The 26,642-nt window shown below is 39.5% G+C and overlaps 4 protein-coding genes across 13 annotated transcripts in view; 1 reads left to right on the plus strand and 3 right to left on the minus strand.

Annotated features, from left to right (window-relative positions):
- Positions 1-1,307: 1,307 nt before the first annotated feature.
- On the minus strand, positions 1,308-3,923 carry LOC133146894 (transcription factor 23-like). The gene is made up of 4 exons (XM_061270971.1): positions 3,774-3,923; positions 3,276-3,419; positions 2,545-2,709; positions 1,308-1,475 (listed from the first exon to the last, which is right to left on the minus strand). Exons 1-4 carry the CDS (start codon positions 3,921-3,923, stop codon positions 1,341-1,343), a joined length of 594 nt encoding a protein of 197 aa, XP_061126955.1. The 3' UTR covers positions 1,308-1,340.
- A 1,677-nt stretch (positions 3,924-5,600) lies between these two features.
- ephx1 (epoxide hydrolase 1, microsomal (xenobiotic)) lies at positions 5,601-10,266 on the minus strand. Its single transcript, XM_061270730.1, has 9 exons — positions 10,120-10,266; positions 8,721-8,908; positions 8,459-8,639; positions 8,170-8,388; positions 7,941-8,070; positions 7,373-7,587; positions 7,137-7,245; positions 6,761-6,880; positions 5,601-6,661 (listed from the first exon to the last, which is right to left on the minus strand). The coding sequence occupies exons 1-9, from the start codon at positions 10,256-10,258 to the stop codon at positions 6,454-6,456; spliced, it is 1,509 nt and encodes a 502-aa protein (XP_061126714.1). The 5' UTR covers positions 10,259-10,266; the 3' UTR covers positions 5,601-6,453.
- A 388-nt stretch (positions 10,267-10,654) lies between these two features.
- srp9 (signal recognition particle 9) lies at positions 10,655-11,966 on the minus strand. The gene is made up of 3 exons (XM_061270129.1): positions 11,779-11,966; positions 11,578-11,646; positions 10,655-11,327 (listed from the first exon to the last, which is right to left on the minus strand). Exons 1-3 carry the CDS (start codon positions 11,848-11,850, stop codon positions 11,208-11,210), a joined length of 261 nt encoding a protein of 86 aa, XP_061126113.1. The 5' UTR covers positions 11,851-11,966; the 3' UTR covers positions 10,655-11,207.
- Positions 11,967-13,046: 1,080 nt separating this feature from the next.
- enah (ENAH actin regulator) overlaps positions 13,047-26,642 on the plus strand; it is a 46,863-nt gene continuing 33,267 nt past the window's right edge. For 2 of the 10 annotated variants that reach the window (XM_061269815.1, XM_061269821.1), the window contains exon 1: positions 26,065-26,224. In XM_061269815.1, the coding sequence (XP_061125799.1) occupies positions 26,133-26,224 (92 nt within the window). In that variant the 5' untranslated portion in view covers positions 26,065-26,132. Of the gene's footprint in view, positions 13,458-18,982; positions 19,181-22,602; positions 22,763-25,464; positions 25,848-25,894; positions 26,026-26,057; positions 26,225-26,642 lie in introns of those variants that run through there. The other 8 variants (XM_061269818.1, XM_061269819.1, XM_061269817.1 and 5 more) reach the window with 8 other exon arrangements.

Genomic DNA, 26,642 nt, shown 5'->3' on the forward strand with positions numbered 1-26,642 from the left:
AAAAAACAAATAACACTTTAAAGTGCCATATATAAGTCCGTACAACAAACAAACAATAAACCAACAAACATTAATAACAAGGTCCAAAAAACAACATTGAATGCTCCTGACCTCCGACCTCTACACTAAAAGCATCATTGTATAAAGAATATTAGGCTCACAAACAATTCACCCATCTACATTTTGGAAGTTTTATATTGTTTGTTATACAAAGTGTTCTACTTTAGTATTCAAGTCTCCATCCAGGCACTCCAAATTAGTCATCACTACATACTGGAAATGAGGTGATGATGTCCCCCAGGCCTCACCCCCTTTCCCAACAGATTTATGGAAGTAGCCTTGAATGCTGCTCCGAGCCCATCATGTTCTGGGGAGATGAGTTCAGTCAGTCCGGGCTTTGGTCCACCCCGCTCACTTATCAACGTGACTTATGTGCTGGTTTGGACTTTAATGCTTGAGCAAGCAGAGTGTAATCATAAAAGCACATACTAAATCATTAGTGTAAATTTATAAAGAATGTCCGACACGACCAAGTTTCTTTTTGTTTGAATCTTTAGTCGTGAAAATGTGCTATTATCTGTCCGGTTAATAGCTTAAGGGAGGGAGGACAGGGAGAACAGGGAGAACAAGTCTTTCTGTTTTGACTACTTAGATAAAGTATACATTATGTTAAGCACTTACATACTCCATGAGATCATTCCATAAAATGTATCCATTTTCTTTTTTTCATTGAGCAAATCTCAGGCAATTCCTCCAGAATTTGCAATATCTAGATATTGACTAATTATATTTATCTAGATTTAAAAAAAACAGTATTGTCTGCATTTGCGTTTGATGTTGTTTTCCCTCAAGCATTGTGGTTTTAAAAAAAAAAATCAAAATAGAAGTACAAGATGAGACCAGACATTGCTGATTTGTTATTTTATTTTGTTTATTAATTTCCAAGATCCTTTTCCTAATGTAATATTGTCAGGGCATGCAAATAGCAAATAACTTGCTGCTTAATATGATGTCATAATCATTCACTTTAGGCATATCAAGATGAGAATTTGTCAATTTTTTTTTAATTATTACACTTAGGTAACAAATACCCACAACCTAAGTCACTTCTGACTGACTTTCCCAAAAAGATGTTAGCCAATATTTAAAGTAACATGGAATTTTAAAGACTTGGACTATGGACAACATCAACTAAAATTATTTTCATTGCCCATAATCTATGCCATGAGAAAATAAAATATTAACTTTACATTTAAGAAAGACTATTGCGGGCAGTGAATTTCCACATCATCAAAATGTTCGAAAGATTTGAAACATATGACTTGATGTCTCGTATGTTCCTAACACTCCTTGTCTCCTATTGTACGATCAGGCAGGTATGCATCTTTTCCAGACGTAGGCCTCTGATTGGATTGGACCCCAGAAAACACGTCCCCAACACTGCCACAGTAGAGCAGGGAACGCATCGGCCATTTCTGGAGAAACATAATCATTATATATGAATTTGTTCATAACAGTTTTATTCAACTTAAGATCAGCTCTACCGCCAAAACCAGGTTCATTGTGATCTGGAGTGAATGATGTGTTCAAAAGCAGTTCTGACGACGTGTAAATAAAGACATTTAATTGTTTTAATGCAATTGTGTCTATAGAAGGGGGAATATACGTATTTGGTGTTGCCTGATTTTGCCTGCCCTTTTAAGGCGCTTCTTAATATACTGCACTCGGCAACTACCCCCTCTCACCCGTCATAAAAAAATGGTACAATGTGAAATAGTTATTTTGGGCTCAGAATACGGCGTCAACATAAATGGTCTTGTCGATGAAGCTCAAACTGATCATTTGCTCTATTGCCTAATTGTTTTTAGCATTTTTGAAAATCAGACCGATCACACCTATTTTCTATGAATCGAGAACCACATCATTTTTAATGGAAAAATTAACTGTTAAATTATTGAATTGTCCCATTATCATTATCATGCTATAATGTGTCAATTTGTAAAAGTCAAAACAAAATCAGGGGGAAAAAAGGTTAAAAAAATATCTGATTAATTGGTAAGGTCTTATTTATCTATCTATCTATCTATCTATCTATCTATCTATCTATCTATCTATCTATCTATCTATCTATCTATCTATCTATCTATCTATCTATCTATCTATCTATCTATCTATCTATCTATCTATCTATCTATCTATCTATCTATCTATCTATCTATCTATCTATCTATCTATCTATCTATCTATCTATCTATCTATCTATCTATCTATCTATCTATCTATCTATCTATCTATCTATCTATCTATCTATCTATCTATCTATCTATCTATCTATCTATCTATCTATCTATCTATTTATTTATTTATTTATTTATTTATTTATTGAGAAAATCATCTCCATCAATCATTTAATGCAAAAAAAAAAGCAGATTTCTTTTAATTGATTCTATTGTCTGACAAATCTTTTGATACTCCATACGTACAGAATCAGGAACAAAAAAAATACACAGGGTCAACATGCACACTACTGTCGCTCAGGTTTACCTTAACTGGGTGGAGGTAACCACCTGGTCTCGGTGGTAAGGTGTGCTCGGTCAAAGTTCTTCCCTGGTCCAGGGTTTGTGTCAGGTAAGCTATATAGTTGGTAGCCAGAACCAGAACATCCAGCTTGGATAACTTGGTGTCACGAGGGACTGAAGGCAGAGCAGCCTAGGAGCCTAGGAGAGAGTTTGCACATGAAAAAAAAAATTTCAGTTTGTGTCATAATTTAATGCTTCAATCAAGAATCTTTTCACACATAACTAAAACTGAAATCTAAGTTCCATTTGGCTACAAAACTTGGCATCATAGTTAATAAGGGTGTGCATCTCTCCAATAAAAAACAATTACAAACTACATTGGGTGCAATACGATTAAACGACGATACATATTTTAAGTGGAACGATTTGATTTGATTCTATGCACTCACATTTCCAATCAAACCCGATTTTGTTAATCGTGATTTTAATTTTCTGCTCACACTGTTTGTTCTACGATGGGGTTTGCAATACAAGTGCAGTTTCGCGTTACCATGACAACCAAGGGTAGAGCAACAGAGTTGGGATGAGGGTAGTCGCAAGCCAGAGTCTGAAAAAAAGTAACAGTAAAAACATTCCCCGGCCGCTAAATGGGGAAATATTCTAATTTTGTTGGCTGTTGCCGATCCGAGATTTTTTTTTTTTTTTTCTGCTAATCCGATTGTGAATGAACACATTCAAAACAACAACATTGAGTACCTGCAGGCTGTGGAAGGCCTGACGCAGGTTGCGTACGCGGCTTCTCTCTCGTGCTGCATTTTCTGGGGAGTGATGATTGCGTGGTGTGCTGATCGAGATCTTTTCATCACTCGTGTTTGATCTGGGCCCGCAAGCAGATGGCACCTGAAAGGTACACACTCCATATTTTTAAAAATTGAAAGCGAAAATATTCACTAAAAGCTCGGTCGGTGCATGCTCACGTTTTTTTATATTATTTTATTTACTTATATATATATTAATATATATATTTATATTATTATTTATTTATTTTTTTATATTTTTGCAATTCTAAAATATCTAATGTCAATGATTAAATTAATCGGCCGAGGCCCTAATAAAAAGTATTGTAATAAGAACAAGTTGCATTTGATATTAGACCAATTTCATTATAAATCGATATCAAAATCGATAAATACGTATTTAGGTCAGTGGGTAATTACTTCTTTTCTAAATCAGATTTTTTTTTTTTCCCCTTACCAGATAACACAACTCCCGGTTGCTGCGAAAGCTGTTCCTGCGTCTTTGCAGGCATGCTGGATTTCTGCTGGTGGAGGCTCGCTGGGTCTCAGGTTCTGCTGGTTGGTGGCTCACAGTCGACATGAGACTCTCCAAAGGATTTCCTGCCATGAGCGCTGGGGATGATGTAGATGAGCACAGATTGTCCTGAGGCTTCACCGAATGGAATTGTGTCGACGACGCCCATTGGCTGGACATTAATTGATTCCCTGGGTTTGATGTTATTTATTCCTGCACTTAGGATCATCTGATTTCAAGAGTTTTCAAGATTAAAATTTTGTCTCCGGAATCTTAACAATAACAAGAGGTGAGAAAAGTCATGAGCGCATCAGCATCCATCCGGAGCATTCCTCCAAGTGGGTCCTCCAATTTTTCCTGCTGCTGCTCTGTCTTGCAGTCCATGAGCAAAGTTCTCAGTGCATCAGCATCCATCCAGAGCATTCCAAAAAATGAGACCCCCCTCCGCCCCCCCGCCCGCTTTGCGCTGTCTCGCTTGTTCCCTTATCAAGTGAGGTAATGTGGGGAACTTGATGTGGTCCTTATCTTGGCCGCCCGGTCGTCCTGATCCTCCCTGGTTGTTTGGCTGCCAAGAGGAGCACGCAGGCGGGCAGTAAGGCCAGGGGGAGTACAGGACAAGAAGGGGGTCCTGAGCCAGGGCACTCTGGGGGGCTTGGGAAACTTAAAATTGTGGTAACAGCTGGACTAGGGTGGGACAGAGAAGGGTCAGGGGCAGTGCGACATTAACTAGCATGACCAAGAGGTCGAACAGTTCTGGTATTTTGGTCTGTTTATGACATAAATAAAAAAATATAAAAAGAAATGATGCACGCACACATGCTCGAGATTGAGATTGCAATTTGATATGCGATTATTTTGTAATTTTTTTTAATGAACACAAGCAATAATTTAATCTATTATATTAAACAATATCACATTTATTATACATTAATTTTTTTGTCTTGTAGGTTATGTTATTGGTAAAACAAACACCATTTTTTTTACAATAGCTACTTGCATTTTGTCTTGGAACCTTTTAATGATTTTTTAAAGCATCCATCTATACATTTTCAATACCACTTGTCCTCACTAAGGAGGTTCGTGCGCTGGTATTATGAAAAATCCACTTTTTTAGCTTTAAAATACATTTTATTGTGCAGTTGGGAGTCTCACAGATTGTAGAAAAAAATTATCTATCTCTCCAGATGTTGCTGAGATACTTTTTGCAGAGAATCTGTTTGGGGATATTTTTACTTTTATCCATACTAATACGTATTTGTATCTATGACGTCACAGTATCTGGGGCGGCACTACCAATTAAGTAAGGGGTGTGGCCAAATCCGCCATGTTTATTACTCGGAGAGACTTTTGTAGTCCAAACAACTCAAGGATTTTTCGTTTCATTGAAGGTTCAGTTCCTTCAGTCTATAGAAACAATGGACACAGTAAAGCGGTAAGCTTGAGACGACACAAAAATAATAAACTGTATTTCATATTATTGCGTGTCTATGATGCCCTCGGAAAAACAATAATGTGTTAAATGCATTCGTTAGCTTATCGCTAACGCTAACATTAGCTTATTGATTAACTTGACTGCAGTGCGTGTTCACAAGACGTGTTCATAAATATTGTGAGGGGATTTATTTTGTTATATGTATGGACAAGTCTATATACTATAAACTGTAAGACCAAGCAAACTTTGGGTCAAAGGAAATTGTATCAATTATAAATGAATTAAGTAAAAAGAGGACATTGATTGTAGTTTAAAGCTAGCAAGTCAACCAACCCAAGTTAATTGGAAAGCTTTAATTGTGACAAAGTCAGGACAGTATGTTCTTAATATCAAGTATTAGTAGACATTGAAAAAGTCAACTTTTAGGTATGCCTTGCACATGACGCATCATGTATGTGGCCAAACAGACTGATGTGATATCCGTTGGAGGAATGCCTGATGCCTTCTCTGCGCTGTCAACACAATAACACCAAGTGCCCGCTGACCTTCCATCTGCAGCTGCTGGCCCACAAGGCTGATGGGAGGCTCGGAGGAAGGTAGAAACCATAAACACCAGCAGGGGGGGAGAGTAAACACACGCTGGACGTTTTCACTTTCAAACTGTTTGAATTCATTTACATACAGTTTAGTCAGCGGGGTTAGCACAAAATATTATTGCTTTCTACTTACACTGCAAAATGAATGGAATTTGATTAATATTAGCTATGTTTTCAAAAAGCGAGACAGTTCAGTCCACCACTGTATGGTTGCGGTCATTAAACGCTGTCATTAGTGTTATAGTAAGTTTATTTCGGGATATTTTGGCCAAATAATGCGTACTAAACTGAAAGGCAAAACAAACAAATACAGTAATCCCTCGTTTATCGCGGATAATTGGTTCCTAAAACCACCGTTAGCGGAAAGATGCTAATTCACGATCGTGCGAAAACGGACTTCTAAAGGAATGTAAACAAACATTTGGAGCAATACTACATTGTCCTAAAGGTTAGACACGTTTCCTCAATTTATAAGTTTTATTTTGACTTTTAAATGTTTTTTTAATTTGGAAAAAAAATCCGCTATGTAGTGAAGCCGCGATAAACGAAACGCGAAGTAGCGAGGGATAACTCCATGTCGACCTCATATTCAGCCCTACTGCGTTTTCATCTCCACTTTCTTAATGAATCTATTTATGTCCTCAACCATCAGCTGGGGTTCTTCCATGGCTGCAAAATGACCCCCACGGGCCATTTGCGAGTAGGTGAGGAGGTTATGGAATTTCTGTTGGACCCACAACTTTGGAGTGTGCATCAGCTCGTTGGGGAAGCATGCAAATCCACTCGGCACCGTCACCGGCATCCTGGAAACGGTGGATCATGGGTGAGTTATATTTACAGTTGTATTCCAAATAAGTATAATCGTTTCTCAAATAGTGAAGGGGTACACCAACTTAACTCACTTGGTGTGGGGAGAGCCGAGGCGGGAAAAGTTTTCCTTATAAAACCTCATTGAGGGAATGATGCAGCCAGACGTCCAGTAGATCATTACGTTAGTCAGGAGGTCATCCAAGGAGAATTTCCTTCATGGCACACAAAGATGCACATCACAGACTGCCATTTTGTGAATTTGTTAATATTTGCACATCTCTAAAACATCAAGCAAACTAAAGTGCCTCTCTTGAGCTGGTCTCAAATACCAAGTTAACGCACCAATTTATTAGGCACGCCATAAGTCAGAGTATCAGAGCACTCGTGGTGCTGTGACATTCTGATTATCGGATTAACCGTGTTTACTCATAACACTCATGTGTACTCTGTTTAACGCAATTATTATACCTGGTGAGTCCTCCGTCCTCCAGGTTTCGAAAGTCATGACTTGTCCATGTTGAGAACTTCTCCAGAATGTATGCAGCCAAGCCGACTGGTGAATCATTCAGTCCTCGACCTAAGGGGAAAAAAATACTTTGACCAGAAGTAGACACAAAATCCTGACTAGTCTGCTGGAATTACACAGAAAAATAGAAATGAGTAATTTAGCACAATGTTGTGTAACGGTAGTTGTTGGTTCTCACCTGCCGTGTCAGGTTTGGTGGCCTGGATGTGCATGTAGCCACTCTCCTTGATGGACTCCACAAACAATTTTTGCACGCAGGGGTAGAGACGCTCAAGGTCCGCACTGGTAAAGCCAAACAACTTGGGGAAGTAACGGCCGAGCAGGATCGATAAAGTTACGCTCAGTCCAGGTTTGGAAGGTGGAGCAAAGTTTACATGCAAGCCTTTGACGATCCTGAAGAATATGAAGATTTTTTTAGATTATTAGTTGCACTGTTACCTTGGGCTCCCTGCTCAGAAGTCATTCATCAACCTAGAAAAAAGATTTAATTGACAACTATGGAGTAATAATTGAGCTTTACTCTGCATAATAGCCCCCCCGAAAAAAGAATCTACTTTTTGGAAATCTTTCTGCAGTACACCTGAGGATTTCCCATGGTACGCTAATGTTTGGAAGCAGACAGTGACATCTAGTGGACAGGGTGATGTACTGCACAAACACTACTGTAAACAACCTCCTAAATAGGTTTTTTTCGGGGGGGGGGATAACAACTCTAGTCCTCTGGCTGTCAGAGTGGGTTGTCATACTTGGGTTCCAACTGAGCCATGTTGGTGGTGACAAGCCATCCCCAGTCTCCTCCGTGAGCGTAGAACTGCTGAAAGCCCAGACGCCTCATCAGTTTGTGGAAGACACGAGCAGCACACACTGAAGTAAAACCTGTTCAAATGCATAGATTGAGGAATTGTCAGACAGATTTGAATATTGCCTCAATGTTCAAGCTATCAATTGTTTGCTAGTTTCCCAGATGCACCTTACCTTTCTTATGTGGCGCTTCTGAGTAGCCATAGCCGGGTATGGATGGGCATACCACCTCAAAAACAAGGGCCTGAGGGTCTGATGGCTCTGTTAGCAGTGGGATTGTCCCATAAAATTCATAGAAAGACCCAGGCCAGCCATGAACCATTATGAGAGGAATCGGATCGGTCCCCTCTGGCACCCGTTTGGGTTTCACATGGACATAGTGAACATCAATGCCTAGATTGGATTTGGAGGGAGAAGTCAGGACAACAAGACAAGTGGGCTTGTGTCAGTGACAGAAACAAACCTTCAATGTTGGTTTTAAAGTGAGGATATTGATTAAGTCTGCCCACTTGTCTTCCCCAGTTAAAGTCATTCCTCCAATAAGAGACGACTTTGCTCAGGTATTCCGAATTGAAACCGTAATGGAACTGGCTGTCCTCTAGTGAGGGAACTGGGCGCGTTTGGTCTATTCTTCTGTGTAGGTCCTGAATGAAAATAACACGAGTTAAAAAAAAAAAAAAAAACATTTTGCATTTTCCGATAATGACGAGGAGATTTGATGTTACCTTCAATTCTGCAATGGTGGTGGTCACGTTAAAAGGGTGGATGGTAGTGTCCTCCTCACCATCAGGTTCTGGACCGACACCCCACCAGCCATCCTCTGTCTTCAAAACATGGCTTCTTCTTCGAAGCACCAGCAGGAAAACGACTCCTCCAACCACCAGACCAATCAAAACCTCTATCAACATGATCACTGAGTAGAGAAAAAGGACAAATAAAATTTAACTAAAATAAGAAAGCGCCACTGAAATAAAGACACTTCTTTTTATTTTACAAAGAGGATCCAGAATAGGGACACAGAATTGAATAATAAGATTGACACTCCTGGAACAAATATATACAGACACTGGACTCTCCCCGTACCAATTGACAGTAAATTGAAAACTCGCCCATTTATTTTTCAAGGCCCAATTCAAAACCAAGCTATAGAAATTTCAAACACCAAATAGTGTAGTAATAATTTGTTTGCCAACTGTTTCAAGAATCCAATAATCGCATTTACTTATTTGCCTGGAAGGCTACAAAATGTCAGTTAGCACCCGCTACGTACTTCCCCACTCTGACATAATCCTGATTTCGAGATTAACTAAATACCTCTCGATTTCATCATACTGGGACAAAGTGGAATTGCCCAGCAAAGATGATCGAATTCCATTTTGATTGATGCTACAGTTTCAGTCATCATAATATATTGTATATTTAACAATCTATTGACAAGTCTGCTTGCCCTGGCGCTATTATTTGCATAATGCCAAATCAGGCAATTACCAAAATATTAGAATACTCTCACAATGTGGCAGCACGAGGGATTAACACAATCACATGTCTTTTTTTAATAAAGAAATTGTGCATAATGTTTTGGACAGCGAGAAGACTGAAATAATGGCGGAGGGCGTGTGCTACAATAGTTGGGAGCAGGCTATTTGTATGAGAGCTTAACGCGCAGCTCGCGAGCCAAGAGTTAACGGAAAAATGTGGGAGCTGTGAGTCAAACAAATATGCGCGTTACGTTGGGCCCAGCACAGCACAGAGGATTATGAGAAGAACAGCCGCTTGGGAAATATGCATGCTTGGCCAAAAGGGACATTGTAAACACGACAATGCGCCCACGATTGACATAATTTAGTGTATTCATAAAACGCAATATTATTTACAAGCTAAAAAATATAAAAAGGGGAGGGGCTAATATTTCTCGAAAGTACGACACGACGATATAAAACAGTTTTCGGAAAACAACCAGCACGGATTTAATTATTAACTAGAAAAACGTTTCAATTACTGTCCTAAACTTCAAACCAAGAATCACAGATGAGCGTTTTTTTTTAAGAATATAATCTTGTAACACGATCATAATCGACAATGACATAGTTCGCCTTATGGAAGTGAACCCGAAATAAAGTTTACCTGTTTTTTTTTTTTCCTGCTGCAATGCGTGCTGGGCTCTTCCACTTGTGACCACGGACACTGTGGTCGCCCTCTGTCCCGATTTAACAGAAAAATTCAAGTGAACTTTTGGAGTTGCGTCCACATTCCAGAAGTGCATGATGGGAAACGTAGTTGTTTGTCAGTAAAACGAAAAACGCATTCAGGAAGAGTAAACAAAGAAAAACACGGTCGATTTAAATTATGAATGCTAAAATATGAATTTGCAACTCCACTTTAAAAAAGAAATTCAAAATGTTATCTTTTTTTATGACTTCAAATTATATAATGTCAAATTAAAGTGTGTTTTGATTTTATATCTCTGACTAGCTCAATAAATCGGCTCAAATTTGGGCATAATTGTAATTTCAAGATAAATTGATTGAATTTATGCTCTTTGACCAAGCTGTCCACTGTTAACGGCAATCGAATGATTAAACACTCCTGATATGAAAAGTTAGCTGCCATGCAAGCTTACATAGCCATATTTGCATCCAAAATCAAATAAAGGCACGAGTTCTACATGAGTAAATAAACATTTATTGAATATATAACTGTTGTCAGCAAATGTTATGAAAGATGTTGAGGTTTGTAAGAAAATCAAGTCTCGTTTCAAGTCATGTTCATATAATGGGTACAATTTGGGTCCAAATAAAATTTTAGCCACTTAATTTACTCTAAATTAGACTTGAAAACCTTCAGGGGTCATCCCAAATTAAAAGAACTGAAAGCTCCTCTAATAAAATGAAGGTGCCAACGTTGCTCAATGAGCAAAAAAACTTTTCAGCTCATACCTCGCATTTTGCCCATCTACACTTTCACAGACAATCACAAAAATGTGATCTAATGCCTTGCAGGATAATAACTAGAAACATGTGTAAATCCTAAACTCAATGTACAGATAGCATATACAAATCACATCTCTGCTTGAATTGAATGAGCTCATCTAGTTCGTTAAATCCGCCTCGTCCCACTTTTCTATTACTCTCCCATCAATTCCACTCAGGCCGGTGCTGTGCTCCCAGCAACCACAGTGAACTTAGTCCGGGCAGCAAAACTCCTCAACTATGTTAGTCTGTCTCCATCGTGCCGCTGTGCGTCTCTTTGCACACCATCAGTCTCATCAATTTCCCATGCAGCTTCTCAATCTTCTTCACATCCTGAGCCTGGTCCGTCTTGTACTGTATACACTGAGGAGGGACAGACAGAGACAATTAACTATTCTGATAACCTATACGAGAATTAATAATTAAGTGTCGGTGGCCAGATTCCACCGACTCTACATTGGGTGGCTGGGCAGGATAAAAAAAAAAAAAGTTCTCATTGCTCACTTTATGCCACCCAAGAGCAATGGAAAATGTCAACTTTTTTCTTTTTTATCTGTTAATTTTGATGAATAAATATGAATGAATGAATAACTGCTTGTGACACCACACTTACCACGGAATCGTCCGTCACTTTAATGCAAATTTTGCCGTCACAGTGCCTGTACTTGATTACCACTCTGGCCTAAGAAGAGGGGACAAACAAACAATTTGAATCATAAATGAATCCAACATCTGTTTTGTCTTCCTCAGGGCTAACGGGAGGCTAAAATGCTAGGTGGCTAGCCTGGTGGCTCCTACTAAAGAAGCATTTTACCTTCATGGGATCCGTCAGATAGAGTTTTTCGGCCGCACGAGCAAACTCCTCCCAAGTCTGAAAGTAAGGCATTATATTGGATGAGGTGAAAAAACGTATTATATCAAACAATTTGAGTGAGACGCGGTGGCAGCTATGCTAACTTCCGAACACCACATCAGCAGCGACGTGAAAGCAGCCTGTGTCGCAATAGGTACTTCCGGGTTGCCCTTTCAAAACAAATTACGTTTTTGTTTCGAGTGAACGAACTAAAAATTATATTAAATTAAACAACAATAACTCTCATTACATTTTGAGAATTCTCGGTAAATAGAACGTTTATAAATTCTAGCTGCTGCCACAATAAACCTTTGCAATCTAAAACTGTCCGCTAGAGAGAGCCATTGCATTACATAGCTCTGAGAGAAAAAAAAAAGTCTATTTCGATTTTATTTTTCAAAAAAAGAAAACAGTAAAATAATCTCAGGACAAAACCTTTCCATTAACACTTGTATGGACTTTGGTATTCATATGCTTAAATGTAAGTAATCATTTTTAAATTACTATTTAAATGACATTGTTGTATTACTACATTACAAGTACCACAAGGTGCATCTGAAGAGACCATTGTCCATTTTGTTTTAGATATTTCCAGCCATGGGTTTCTTTCCTCTACGTTTGAGCATTTATGACAGGATGAAATGTATTCTGAGAATGTGTTTTTAGGTTATGTAAAAAAAAAAAAAAAGAGCAGATGATCTGTATGAATTCAGTCTAACTCCGAGACAAATGTTTAAAGTTTCGTCCAAACGGTTCAGATTATGTTCAGTACAGTAAACCCAAGAGCCACAGCGGCTCAGTTTGGTTGTCAGAGGCAACCTGGACGTGCTCCGTCTCGCGACTGCGTCATATGCTGCGTTCACTTACAATGGGAAATCAAGTAAATTCCCTCAAAGGGGTGAATTCCCGACAAAGTAGACAACCGTCACTCGTATGCGCGCCCGTGCACACGCACGCAAACTCACTCACTCACTCACTCACTCACTCACTCACTCACTCACTCACTCACTCACTCACTCACTCACTCACTCACTCACTCACTCACTCACTCACTCACTCACTCACTCACTCACTCACTCACTCACTCACTCACTGTTTATTTGCAAACATTTTTAGAGTGCTGATGTAAAAAAAAAAAAAAAAAGTTAAAAATAACAAATACGTTGTTTTAGTCCAAAATACATTTTGGGTTGTGGCGTAAGTGAAGAAGTGAGTGAAGTTTACGGCGTGTCCCTGAACGCAGCACTTGTTACAGGGAAGACTGAGCTGCAGCCGACTGATATCTGAGCGGCTCGGAGCCGCATCACATCTCTTCGTCACGAAACCCCGAGGTCCACTGCGATTTTTTTTTACACTTTACTTTCAGTGAGCCGTCATCAGAAGTGGAAGAGCAAAACATTAGACCATGTAGGATTTGACTGCTAGGGGCACTGATTTCTTCTTTTTTTTTTTCTCCATTTTATTTATGTGTCCTTTTTATCGGCTGGTCCATAAACTAAAAGCACACGCCGCTTCTCATTCACTTCTTCGCCTTGCACAGTTTTGCACCCCTGAACTTTGGAGGAAACTCGCAAGTTCCACGTCGTCGAAATACCAGCCTATCTGCAAAATAGTCGACGTGACAACACTTCCAACATGAGGTAAGAAGCTCCAGATTTTTGTTAAACAGTGCCGTTCGACAACATGATGGAAGTTGTGAGTAAGAACAACGCAAACTAGCGTGGATTTGATGCAACAACGCGGCTCCCTAAAGTTTGCATGAATTTGAATTTCCAGAATATCCACCTAGTCCGGTTGGTTGTTTCCGTTACGAAATACTGTCAACTATGTGAACGCCGACTGCCTTGTTCAACAGTATCGGTAACTTGCTTGTACAGCATTTTGGGTTTGGAATGGCGTGTGTTCTGTTTTCTGCTGCTACTCCCACACAACACAGGAGGGATTAAGATGGGGTGCTGTGTATTTGATGCAACATTAGATGAGCACCCCAACACAATCAAATGGTGTGAATTGACTTCAGTATTTTTCTGTACACTACCCAATACGTCCAATTAAAATGTTCACTGAATGTAAAATACATAGGGCAAAGATAGATAGCTCACGCACATGGCAGGATGTCATAATAATACCGCGACAACATTGTGTGCGTAAACCCAAGCCCGTATCTCACCCAGCAGCGAAGGTTGGCGAGTGTTTACGCTTGGCCAGAATGTTGAGTTTTCGGCAAGGTTCGTTCAAGGTCGCAAACGGTCTCAAAGATGTTCGCCAACCGTTTTAATAGTCATCTTCTGCTTTTATTGTGACAAAGAGTTATTAAACATGTTCAGATTTTCATGAGAGAAAAAATCTGAACTGACAAAAAACACAACGTTTTGCATCTGTTTGCAACTTTTTAGTAACCCTTAAAAAACGCTCAGTGAGCTAGTTGATAAAGATAACCCAATATAGTAAACCCTCGTTAACCAATACAGTAATCCCTCGTTTATCGCGGATCATTGGTTCCAAAAAATCACCCGTGATAAGGGAAATCCGCGAAGTACAATCACCAACAAGAAGTACTGGGCAGGCTAATTCTGAAAGATGCTAATTCGCGATGGTGCTAACGCGAAAACGAATTTCTAAAGGAATGTTAACGAGCATTTGGAGCAATACTACATTGTCCTAAAGGTTAGACACACGTTTCCTCAATTTAGAAGTTTTATTTTGACTTTTAAATGTTTTTGTTTTAATTTGGAAAAAAATCTGCGATGTAGTGAAGCCGCGATAAACGAAACGCAAAGTAGCGAGGGTTCACTGTATACCGGCTGGCACTCGTATAGTTAGAAGTGAAAATGGGAGTGTCCTTTAAACATCTCGGGTGTTCATTTTGAGGCAAATGAAGTTGGATGACACAGATGCACCGTTTTTCTGCAAACAAGAGTAACATAATACTGGCTGTCTTTCCAAAGGGCAATAATGATCCCAAGCTGCATGAATGCATCTGCTCCATTTCATTTCATTCCCTAACAACTTCAGTGCAAGTGTGTGGTTTCTATTTATTTATATCCGGGATAAACCCATTGTGAATTTGTGTTAAAGGACTCATGCAGAGTGGATGAGGCTTCTTCTTTTTTTTATTTTTTATTTTTCGTTTCAAAGAAAGCCCCAAATTGAATCCAGCTGTAGGCCAAAGCCAAGTGAACAAAAGCTTTAGTTGTTACCAAAGAGCAGCTTGCTGTCCATGTTCCAGGATGAAAACAATTTCACTGTCTTTTCTGATTGTTTCCATCCTCTTTATATCATTTTTGATAGATGAGATATTAAAACATGTATCTTTTGGAAGTGGATCTGCTGACAGCATTGAAAACTGATGACAGCAGAGAACTGGCTTGTAAACATTTCCCCCCCTTTCTTATTTAAAGGGGCAGTTTTGCATCCAGAGGGTTGTTGGCATTTTTGTGTGTCTGCCTAGTGTGTAACATGTCTGTATGAATGGCAGTCTCAGCTGCCCACAGCTGACTCATGCAAGACACTGAGCGGCAGATGGGCAACACAGCCCCACTTAACATTTGTATAAACGCTCTCTGCGTCCACTTCAGTTGAGTTACTGTTTAAAAATGTCGTGTGAATGATATTCACTCCTTCTTTGGTTATTACTGTTGCCTTGTTGTGCTGAGCAGCCAGAAAAGATACATTTCAGTTTCCCATATCATTTTTTAAAAATTTCAGCTTTGCAGCCATTCATTCATTCATTCATTCATTCATTCATTCATTCATTCATTCATTCATTCATTCATTCATTCATTCATTCATCCATCCATCCATTCATTCATTCATGTTTTTTATTTTTCTAGTTTTGGCACAAACTGTACCCTATTTTAAACTTGTTCTATGAATTCTGTGATTGCTTGTGCATTTGTCTTAAGTTCTACTGATTTTATTCAAAAAAAAATTATTTATTTATTTATTTTTAATAAAAAAAAAAGCTTCCGGGAAAGCAGATATTTGAACACAAAAAATTGAGAAACGCATGTGGAGAGACAATATAAATTATAGTTGTTACAGCATTCGTCTAAGTCACAATTGTAGTCGAAGAGTTACTCGTCTGCTTCATTTATGTCTACACGTATGACTATTACACTGTGCTCCCTCCTGGTGGCCAAGTTGGGTACAACAGAAGGATCACCACAATGAAATGAATTGCAGCATTAAATAATCACGCAAAAAACACAGATATGAAGATTCGCTATACCGGCGCTGTCTTCGTAGTGGTCCTGTTTGGAGCGATAAAGTTCCCATCAATGGCAATGTATTGATCAACACATTGCATTTGACAGAACTTGGTCCGAAATAATGTGCTGAAAGAAACGGTGGCGGTCAGATGATTTGCCTGCAATGTGTCAAGTCGCACATAATGCTGATGTCGGCTTATTGTGGCAAGGAAGATAAGCGGCATCGTCAGGGTTACTGGACTGTGAAGAGTCATGGTAACAAGCCCTGACAACTGTGGACAGGCGACGTGCCTCCCAGGCGCTGCAGTTGACACCACAGATAAAAAACAGAAGCTGAGACCTGTTTACTTGCAGCGGCGGAACTCATGAGTTTGAGTTGGCCTGCGACCAGTTGGATCTGAACAAAGCATTAATGAACCTGAGGCCAATTTGGAATGTAAATAAATTGATTCAATTGAGTTTCTTCACCCATTGCATAATTAGTTGGGCTGGGTGAAGATCCAGAGCCACTTTCAAGTGATGGCCAGTCACAGGACTACATTAAAGCACAGTGATCCCTCGCTACTTCGCGTTTCGTTTATCGCGGCTTCTCTACATCGCAGATTTTTATTCCAAGTTAAAAAAACATTTAAAAGTCAAAATAAAAGTTCTATATTGAGAAAACATGTGTCTAACCTTTAGGACAATGTAGTATTGCTCCAAATGTTCGTTCACATTCCTTTAGAAGTCCGTTTTTGCGTGTTAGCACGATCGTGAATTAGCATCTTTCCGCTAACTCGTTAGCCTGCCCAGTACTTCTTGTTGCTGACCGTACTTCGCGGATTTCCCTTATCGCGTTTTTGGGTGGTTTTTGGGACCAATTATCCGCGATAAACGAGGGATTACTGTACTATAATATTAAGACAAAAATTAGGCAGATCTATAATTTTAACACAGATTAGGATTAGCTAGTCCTGTTAGCCCTCAATGTTATTAAATGTTAGTCTGCATGTTCATGATGACATTTGAATTGCAAGATGGATGTACAGTAATATTATGGATGAAGGCTGTTGCTGGGCGTCAGCAATTTACTTTGAAGTTCTCAGAAAGATTTAAATCACCACCATCTGCTCTTCACACCACGCCATCTCTTATATATATATATTCTCCCTGACAATCCATTCCTAATCCCCCCACACTCCCGACTGCCCTATTTTCCCCCCAAATTGACAGATTTTCTTTGAGGTAGGATTTTTAAAAAAGTATTATTTTTGTCCCAGATAAATCTTATGTCTAGTGTTATTTGTCTGCTGGCTGTTCTTCAAATTCTGCCCCATCTCTCCCTGAGGCTTGTTTTTGTATAATTTTTCCATGTGGAAGATGCTGCTTCAGTCACTTAAACCACACTCCGTCCTTTTTATTTTTATAATCTGGACTGCATCCCTAGAAAGTTTCCCTCACGGGTCCATTTTATTTAGATTCACTGTGTTTTTGTCAGTGTGACATAGCGAGGCAAGCATCCGGCTAACTATCAAGATGATGGAACATGTCTGCATTTGTATTCTTGTTATCAGTAAAAGTTATTTTTGCCTTTCTCAAATTAAGTGCATCGATGTGTTTGCAGCAGATACCAACAGACGTTTACAAAGCTCGAAATATTTCCCATAGTTTATGTGTGATTGATGGAAGGATTGTTTGTCTAACCTGTAAGATGCTATCCTGCGCTTTTGCTAAGTTCCTGCCACTGACATCACATATTGGGAATGAGAGGATGGAATGCTGTGAACTTGCAGTTGGGTGTCTAGACGAAGGCCAGCGGTAGCTTGGAAACATAAAAGTTGCAGAAGCTCGCCATATGAAGTGAGAGACAGTCGAAGTAGGTTGTCAGGTTGTAAACGTTAACACCTAGCATAATCCCCAATATCATCTGCTAATATTTGATGGTTAAATTGTATGTGGTCGTTTTTAAATATGTGAGCTGTTTGTGTCCATGCTAGGAAACAGAGACAATGGCTAGCTTTCTTACTTTTTTGCCTAGCTTTATTTAAAAACATTTTTTTTCATTTTTTAATTGACCCTATAATAGCTTTTAAATTGTAGTTATGAAGTTTCCTAAATAAAAAAAAGCGAATCAACAGACTGAGGTCGCGTTTAGTATAAAATGAGAATACTTACTTTAAAAAAATAAACAAAAATTTACCATTTGTGACTTTATAATTGCCAAAAAATAATTCTCCACGCTAAATTAACACGTTTTTTTGACTGTAACACAACTTCAGGCTTTCTCCTTTTGAATTGTATTTCAATGTACCGTATTTTCCGCATTATAAGGCGCACTTGAAAACCTCCAATTTTCCCAAAAGCCGACTGCGCCTTATAATTCGGTGCGCCATATATATATACCAATATGGATTCGTGGATGAGGACTAACTTATTAAAGTAAGCTCTACGTATTTATTTTGTGTGTTGTGTGATATTAACGTTTGAGCAACGTTGAGTTATTGATATATTGTTATTGTTTTCACTATTTCGAGTGTTACTATATTGTGACTGCATTAACGTTTGAGCAAGGTTGAGGTATTTATTCTGTGCGCTTTATAATCCGGTGCGCCTTATATATGAACAAAGTTTTAAAATGGGCCATTCATTGAAGGTGCGCCTTATAGTGCGGAAAACACGGTAAATTGTAGTCAAATGTCAAACTAAATGAACTTAGGGGGGTTTGACTTTTGAGTTTTCACACAATCAGTATCTTATAATGCTCAAACACAATGACAACAAAAACCGGAAAATCAAGTAGTATAAATAAAAGTGAAGCAAAAAGACAAGCCTTCTTATTCTATTGTTAATTCAAGACTGGCTGTCTCAGAAAATCGTTTTCCAATTGATTTTAGTCCAAATAAGGCATGCGCCGCTGTCCTGTTGTGGTGTCGAAAAGAAGCGTGTGCGTTTACTGAATAATTCATTTGGCTTGGCTAAGGGAGCATTTTGCACCCAGCTCACGCCAACTATGGGTTTACTTCAATTTCCTGCATAGATTTGGTTTTTCATCGCCGGTTTGTGGAAGCAGAGGAGGATTTATTCAGTTGTGAAAACGGATTTATCGTTGTTTTCCAGTTGGCTAGCAGATAATAGTGCACATCACCGCCTCCTAGACAAGAGCGGAACTGCTCGTAAGCCACTATCCTTCCTCTTTAAAAATCCCGATCGACTTTTAAATTCGAGGATCTAGTTCTCATCAAGGAAATGAGACCCTAATGAAACTTTTAGAAGTCTTTGGGTCCAAAGCTTTCTCTCTGTCTGCTGGCAGCTTTTTGAGCAGCAGCTGTGAAACTGTGAACTGCCAGGTTAGCACACTTTGACACTTGAGAAGGTGTACGCACAGTCGGGTGTTTGTTAGTTGTTAGTTTTTCCAGTGGACTCAGCCCTTCTCTAATTACCCGACTCATTTTTCTACCCTTCCTCCTGTTTTATTCTGTTATAATCATTTTGACAGAAGGCCTTAAAGGGACATAAACCTACAGTATCATTCATATTTGTTTTTTGACTGCCAACAATTAAAAAGCATGTTGCGTTTTCTTATTTAATGGTTTATTTGTTTAAACACAACTTACCTGCCTAAGGCTGCCTGAATCCAGTGTTTGAATTACAGTTGATTGTTTGTTTTATAAACTATGTAGAACATAGGTGTCAAACCTAAGGCCCGGGGGGCCAGATACGGCCGGTAACATCATTTTATGTGGCCCATGAAAACAAATGACGCATCAGCTTAAAATTACAAATTGTCTCTTTGCTTTATTACCATTCATCTTTTTAGAATATTTGAACAGTTTTCAATTGTCTCTGATTTCAAAACTAGTTATTCGTTAGTTTGCTGTATAGACTATACGACACTGACAGTCATAATGAAGCGAACTATGACTACGATACGGCCCCCAACAAAAATGAGTTTGACACCCCTGATTTGGATAATGTAAGGATTACTTTCAAAAGCGTCAAGTTTTCACCATACCGTATTTATAACCAAATCTCGAGGCGTCAATTTGGAAGGTTACCGTGATGTGTTCTTGTGTGTGGTATTTATCTGAATCAGGGTTTGGCACGTGTATGTGTGAGCAGTAAAACAGGTGGCTGCTCTGTTTGTCCATCTGTCTGCTCGTGTCCCCAGCAGCTGTCTATGCCTGTTGTTTTTACTCAGGTCGAACCTCACAAACTACCTTCTGTAGTCTCTCCGAACATCTTACATCAACCATTTGTTCCTACAATTTTGCCCTTCACTTATGCAGTGTTCCCTTCCAGCTTTTGTTCACGTCACATAAAGCATATTTGCATATTTCATAGGAGTGACTAATGAACAGCTTGAAGCATGAATACCCAACATGTTTTTTTTTTGGGGGGAAGAAATGTTCCCTATCTGACAAAGTAATTGAATATGTTGTTTTTGTTGGCGAGGGATAGCAGTAGTACAGTAATCCCTCGTTTATCGCGAATAATTGGTTCGAAAAACCACCCGCGATAAGTGAGATCCGCGAAGTACGGTCACCAACAAGAAGTACTGGGCAGGCTAACGGGTTAGCGGAAAGATGCTAATTTGCGATCATGCTAACACGCGAAAACGGAATGTAAACGAACATTTGGAGTAATACTACATTGTCCTAAAGGTTAGACACGTTTCCTCAATTTAGAAGTTTTATTTTGACTTTTAAATTGTTTTTTAATTTGGGGAAAAAAAATCGGCGATGTAGTGAGGCCGCGATAAACGAAACGCGAAGTAGCGAAGGATCGCTGTATTTCAAAACTACACTGTCCATTGTTAACAATGGTTCAACCTTAGTCTGTGCTGTAGTAAGCACAATTACAATAAAAAAATGAATCCCATTACTAAAATTGCAAATTGTCTTCACTTTTTGAAAAATAAACATATTGCTAGTAAGTTTTATCACCATTCAACTTTTTGAGCTATTTAAACAGATTTTACTAGTCTCTGATTTCAAAACTAGTTATTCATCAGTTTGTATTATATATATAGGAGACGTTGACCGTCATAATGGGAAACTATGACTACAATCCGGCCCACGACAAAAATGAGTTTGACACCCCTGCTATCAGGTTTTTTTTTGATCCCCTTGAGCTTTATTGTCTCTTTCCCCATGTGTCTTTGTGTTCTGTCCCCATTTCTTTCTTTTTCTTTTTTTCTTTTTGCATTAGTATTCCCATCAAATCACAGAGATTTAATATGTCTGAGTCATTCGGCACTTGGTGAGATAAAGTGTAGCCTGTTCTATTCAGCTGCTGTCGTTCTTCTCGTCTAGAATACACAAGCAGGTTTTAGCTGTTTAATTGCTCTTTAAATTTTCTCTTAACGGCTGTTGAGATTGATGCAGGGAGAAGTCCTTGTTTGAATCTTCATTGTCTTTTCACCACATAAAAAAAACTTTTAAGTGAGGATTTAATCCCCAAACCATTTCAGATGCTTACCATTCTCAGAAAAGGTATGACATCCTTCAGTGGTTAAAAAAAAATTAAAAAGTGATACAAGATTCAGTAACACTAAGACTATTACAGACAAAAATGAGAAACGTAATAACTGAGCTGAGTAACTAATTTCATTACCGTTTAAATGTAATATATTACTGTACAGCATTACCCCCACCTGTTCCGAAATTACCCCCGCCGAGATTCTATTTCCATAAGCTTAGCTTCAAGCATATGGCGGAAAAGCAGAGGCAGCATATAAAAAGCAAAACCTTCTTTCGAGTAATTCAAAGCCTGTAAGATACAGCTTCTTTATTAGCTTCCCCAGCGGGGCACGATAAGTGTGCCCTTGTCTTCCTCAATCAACCTGTAAGCTTCCCAAACCTGTATTCAGAAATAACTATTCTTGGCTGACCTTAACTTTGAGCCATAAGGTTAAAAAGATAATTCCTCTCAGGAGATAAGAGAGAAAACAACCTATCATAGTACACTATGATAGCCTGACAGATTTATCAAGTTGACATGAGTATGCCAAATATTGAAATTACAATCATGCCGCAGGCTGCAGAGCATTCCCCCTATCATTGAGTTGATATAGTTCCAATCTTATTCTTGATCATTGGTGTCAAAACCAAGGCCCGGGGGCCAGATACGGCCCGCCATATCATTTTATGTGGCCCGGAAAGACAAATAGTGCATCAGAAATTGCAATTTGTCTTTTGTTTTGCCATGATGGGCCTCCGAAGGAAACTATGACTACAATGCGGCCCGTGACAAAAATGAGTTTGACACTCCTGTTCTGTCCCAAACCACAAGTTGAAGGGATTATCAATTGTTTCCTTTTGGTTCTAAAAGATCCTGTCATCTGGATGGAATGAACAGACCTTGCTCTAGTGGCTCCCGACAAATCCCCCGGATAATCCTGTCTGATGATGCATGCAGGTCACAATATCTATTTTTGGTGAAGAGGAGAGATACATTCTAGGAATTTCACAACACCCAGCAGCCCCCCCGTCCCCTCCCCCAGCTATTCCAGTTTTAGCCCCGGCTCCGGTGAGGTGAGTGTGGGTGGGTGGGTGGTTACCCTCCCATTGTCAGTCGGTCTAAACCCTGGTCACTTGCCCCCCCCCCCGTCTGAAGTCAGCCAGTCAGTCTGCCAAGTAGTCTGTTGAGACAGTAGAGACTTCAACAATCGGACCAAATCCTTCCAACAACAGAATTTCCTTGTAGGCGGAGGTGCTGGATTCACGCAGTGTTGTTGCCAAGATGACTCGTGACTCGTAAGTTACTGGTTGCTCAGTTGGAGTTATTAATGGATGTCGGGGATCAAATGATAGCCTCGGCTCACGTTGTCCAATCAAGGATATAAATGAAGCGCTTCCTTATACAGTCTTCACCCTGTAGAATTGGGGTTTGGAGTTCACAGTTTGTTAAAGGCTTGAAGATAACAATCTTGCTGTGTCATGGCTGACAATCTGGCTGCACTTTTGTTCGTTGCTTTGGGCCACCTCTTTCCCTCTCAGGCAACGTGAAGTGCCATCAACTATTCATTCATCATTTGGAATCCCTGTCTTTAAGAGTTCTCTTACCAGATGGGAAGCCTTTATATTTATAGAACAGCTGTGACTGCTCGAGACCCCGGAGTCTAATCAGATTCTTCTTTTTGCTACACCATAGAGCTCATCACACCATGTGGTGACGGGATGCTTTTCTAGTTCATTACCTCTGAAGTTGCTGTCATTTCCTAAAGGAGTTGAAAGGGAAAACACACAAGAAAAAGCTTTTTGCAGATGTGTTTCCTCAGGTTATGGTGGAAGGGTATGTTCTTGGCAGCCATGAAGATCTCCGCGAGGGTAGCATCTGTGCTTTAGTCACAAATGATGTGTTTGATCTTTCTCAACATCGATGTCTGTGAATCATGTATTTCGAATTGGTGATGTCAGGATTGCTCAATTTATGAAATACTGTTGTGATGACATGTGTTCAACACTCTCCATGGGCCAGCAGAAGTGTCCATCAAACAATGCAGTCATAATTAAGCCCAGACAAGTTGAAGGCAGTTTTTGAAAAAAACAATTTGTTTTAGTTGATTTTGATGGAAAAAAAAAAATCAATCTGACAGTTTTTCCGTCTTTTAAAAATTCTGTACTGTGCATCTGCCAACATGGTGTCAGACTTGCCTTATGTGGCAAATTCACCCGGCAACAATGACCTAATTGTCCAGGCGAGGCAGCAGAACCAGTGGAGGTCATATGACAACAACCCAGAGCTATGCTGTTGATCATGAATAGAGAACTGAAATGCGCTGCTGCCGGCATGCACTAAGTTCCTGATTATTTATAACCTTATCAGTCTTTGTGGACTGTTCAGACTAGAAATAATTTTGAATTGAACAATCATAATACAATTATAGAAAATCTAAAAGTGGAGATCTGAGACCCATAAATCCACTTGGATGGATTACACGGACTCAACCTGACTGGAATTGTTTAATCTTCAATGCTGACCATTGCCAACTACTAATCATCTGTGCTTTTAAAAAAAATTAGTCGCGGGTGAATTACTAGCTATTTGGATCGGAAGGTAACTTAAGGTCATTAATATTTTATAGGTCAAAGAAGCAAGACCATTAACTTTTATTTGGTTGTTGCTTAGTTAGGATCCAACCATAAAGTTTTATGTCTTTAGGCAATTACACAAAAGTCAAGGTCAGTCTAACTCTAGTGGTTGACAAAATAATTGAATTGAAAAGTAAAAGGTCTTATCACTGCATTCAAGCAAACTCATCTGGTTTTGTTTCAAGACAAATTGACGAAACAACGGTTGCTTTCTGTTCTCGATATTCTGGTGAATGTTCTTGTAAAAAAAAAAAAAATTCAAGAGACACCACCTGTTGTATAAAAATAATAGTCTGTTTGCCGTTTGATATGGAATTTACTCGCGCTTTTCCCCTGAGACGTACACATGGGTGGGGTTTGTGGTGAGGTCGAATAATCCCATAGTCATCCTCAACCTTTGTTGTCCGGCCTATGAGTATTTGCTTCAGTATTTTCCTTGCAGTCCTGTCATTGTGAATCTGTGTACGTGTCAGAGTGTGTTTGTTCGTACCCTCGCCGGTGTTTACATTATACCGTGCCCTACCCCGAATACACAGCACATGAATATGCTTCCAAATAGTTGGCGATATTTCAATCGTGGTCTATTCAACTGTCAACAATTAAAAGCCTGAGCCATCCTGGACCTTTGCATGCATCATGTTTTTTTTTTTTTTTTTTAAAGTTCACGTCACAAAGAGTCAAATCAAGTATAACTGCTCACGACCTCAAAATCATTTTTGCCCTTCTGCCATCCACAACAAAGCAGACAATTCAGCATATTGTGGAGACATGAGCTAAACTCAGTGCCAAGTTAGTCTATCCAAAACTCTCCTTTTCATATTCAAAGAGTGTGTATCTGTTAAATGCAATGTTTAGAAAAGCCCACAGCTACTAAATATGATGGTGCCAGCAGTTTCTTTTCAATTTCACTCTGGAGCAAATTCCCAAGCAAGCGTAATTGTCGGCATAGCAACCAATAAAAGCCAGTAAGATTTGCAGCATCTTCAATAAACATTTGGCTGAAAAACCTTGTCGACGTCAACAACTAATGATTCAATTCGGTTGACTCCATAATTCTTCCCGGTGATATTTTTACCGTAACACGGATATAACGATTGTAGCCAGTCCGATTCAATTATGAAATAAATGCAAAGAATTATATAGCAGGCAAAAATAAGCTTACAATGTGTCAACTTTATCATTCTTGTCTGTGTCACCCAGTCCATGTTTTAGCAGCCTTTGTTCCAGTGCTATCAAACATTATTACAGTCTCAATCTTCCTAACTTACTTAACACATTTATCTCTCTGTGAGCGAGCGAGAGAGAGAGGGAGCTGAGTTAGGTGGGCGTCTAGCGGGTTAGAAATAGCGCATACACAGAGTCATGCTGATAAGCTTGCGAGCAAAGATAGGAAAGGAGAGGAAGCGAGGGAGCCATGAACAAATGAAAGACGCTGGATTAAGTGGGATGCAAGCAATGTGAGTTAGCGGAGGAGCGAGACAGCCACCATTGAACATTCCGGAGCGGAGCCGAACTAGGCTATAACGCTTCGGCCATGGGGTGTTTCCCGCAATAGCAGCTTTCACGGAGCCCCGTGAGCGCAGGAGCCTGTTGCCTGGATACCTGACTGGTGTTGCGGCTGCAGCGAGAAAACCAGGACTGAATGAGCTGTGTTTGTTGGCGGGCGCCGCTGCCATGGGAAAAGCACCGACGGCTCGCTCCCTTTCTCACTTACTGGCTGACTTGCTGACATGGCACGTATGAATAAGTAAGGAATCCCCTCGACACTGTGGCTTTTTCCCTAGATTCTGTCGGAGGTGCTGAGTGGAACCAAGGTATGCCCAAGAGGACAATCGTTTGGTAGAGAGAAGGAAAATTGTCTTGGGATACCAACAGCAAATATACAAAGAAAGGGAAGATCTGGCCAAGATCGGGGCCAGGAAAAGGTTTGTGGTCTTTTAGAAACAGAAGCTGGTAAGGACTGGTGAGAAGTAGGGCTGGTGGAAGCTTTAGAGAAGAGAAGTGGAAGGTATCGGGGAACAAACCTGGAGTCATGCAGGTTCAGTCTTCAGGTCCACATTGCAAATCCTCCATTTTTGTCCTCAATGAAAGATGTGTGCTGGCATCCAAAATGGAAATCCATCGGTAGGTAGTTTTCCTCAAAGACGGTTTTCAGATGACTGGTTTTGTTTTCTTATCATTTCATGTCGCTATCGTCGTGCTCGATTTAGTTGACGAGAGGGGACTTTGTTCAAAATTGTTATTTGACTGCAATCTGGGTTTGTTTTCATTTTCCACCATTCACTTTTTTTCTCGATTGTAGCATTTGTTTTAGTTTGAAGTGCTCAGTTTGTTAGTCTCGCTCTCTCTCGTTGGTTTAGACAACATAAATCGATTATGTCTGAAAGTCATACCTCAAAATTGTGAGCTCTATAAAATGCCAAAACAATATGGAATGACACAATTCTTTGTCAATTTTTTTCACAGGAGCAATTAAAAACCGTATTCCATAAAATGTTTCCTCCTTCTCGACGAAGGACGACAAATGCCTGATCGTCTCGTC

This window comes from Syngnathus typhle, linkage group LG22 (assembly GCF_033458585.1).
Source record: "Syngnathus typhle isolate RoL2023-S1 ecotype Sweden linkage group LG22, RoL_Styp_1.0, whole genome shotgun sequence".
In the NCBI taxonomy this organism is placed as follows: domain Eukaryota; kingdom Metazoa; phylum Chordata; class Actinopteri; order Syngnathiformes; family Syngnathidae; genus Syngnathus; species Syngnathus typhle.

Bases quoted from the DNA above. Each gene is read 5' to 3' on its own strand.
- srp9 (XM_061270129.1), bottom strand. From the start codon at position 11,850: ATGCCTTACTTTCAGACTTGGGAGGAGTTTGCTCGTGCGGCCGAAAAA. The intron at 11,647-11,778 runs GTAAAATGCTTC...CCCTCTTCTTAG, and splicing joins ATCTGACGGATCCCATGAAG to GCCAGAGTGGTAATCAAGTA. The intron at 11,328-11,577 runs GTAAGTGTGGTG...GTCCCTCCTCAG, and splicing joins AAGTGACGGACGATTCCGTG to TGTATACAGTACAAGACGGA.
- LOC133146894 (XM_061270971.1), bottom strand. From the start codon at position 3,923: ATGGCAGGAAATCCTTTGGAGAGTCTCATGTCGACTGTGAGCCACCAA. The intron at 2,710-3,275 runs GTACTCAATGTT...CTAGGCTCCTAG, and splicing joins AGGCCTTCCACAGCCTGCAG to GCTGCTCTGCCTTCAGTCCC. The intron at 1,476-2,544 runs GTAAACCTGAGC...ATGTTTCTCCAG, and splicing joins GTTACCTCCACCCAGTTAAG to AAATGGCCGATGCGTTCCCT.
- ephx1 (XM_061270730.1), bottom strand. From the start codon at position 10,258: ATGCACTTCTGGAATGTGGACGCAACTCCAAAAGTTCACTTGAATTTT. The intron at 7,246-7,372 runs GTGAGAACCAAC...TTTTCCCCTTAG, and splicing joins CACCAAACCTGACACGGCAG to GTCGAGGACTGAATGATTCA. The intron at 6,881-7,136 runs GTATAATAATTG...TGTGCCATGAAG, and splicing joins GAGGACGGAGGACTCACCAG to GAAATTCTCCTTGGATGACC.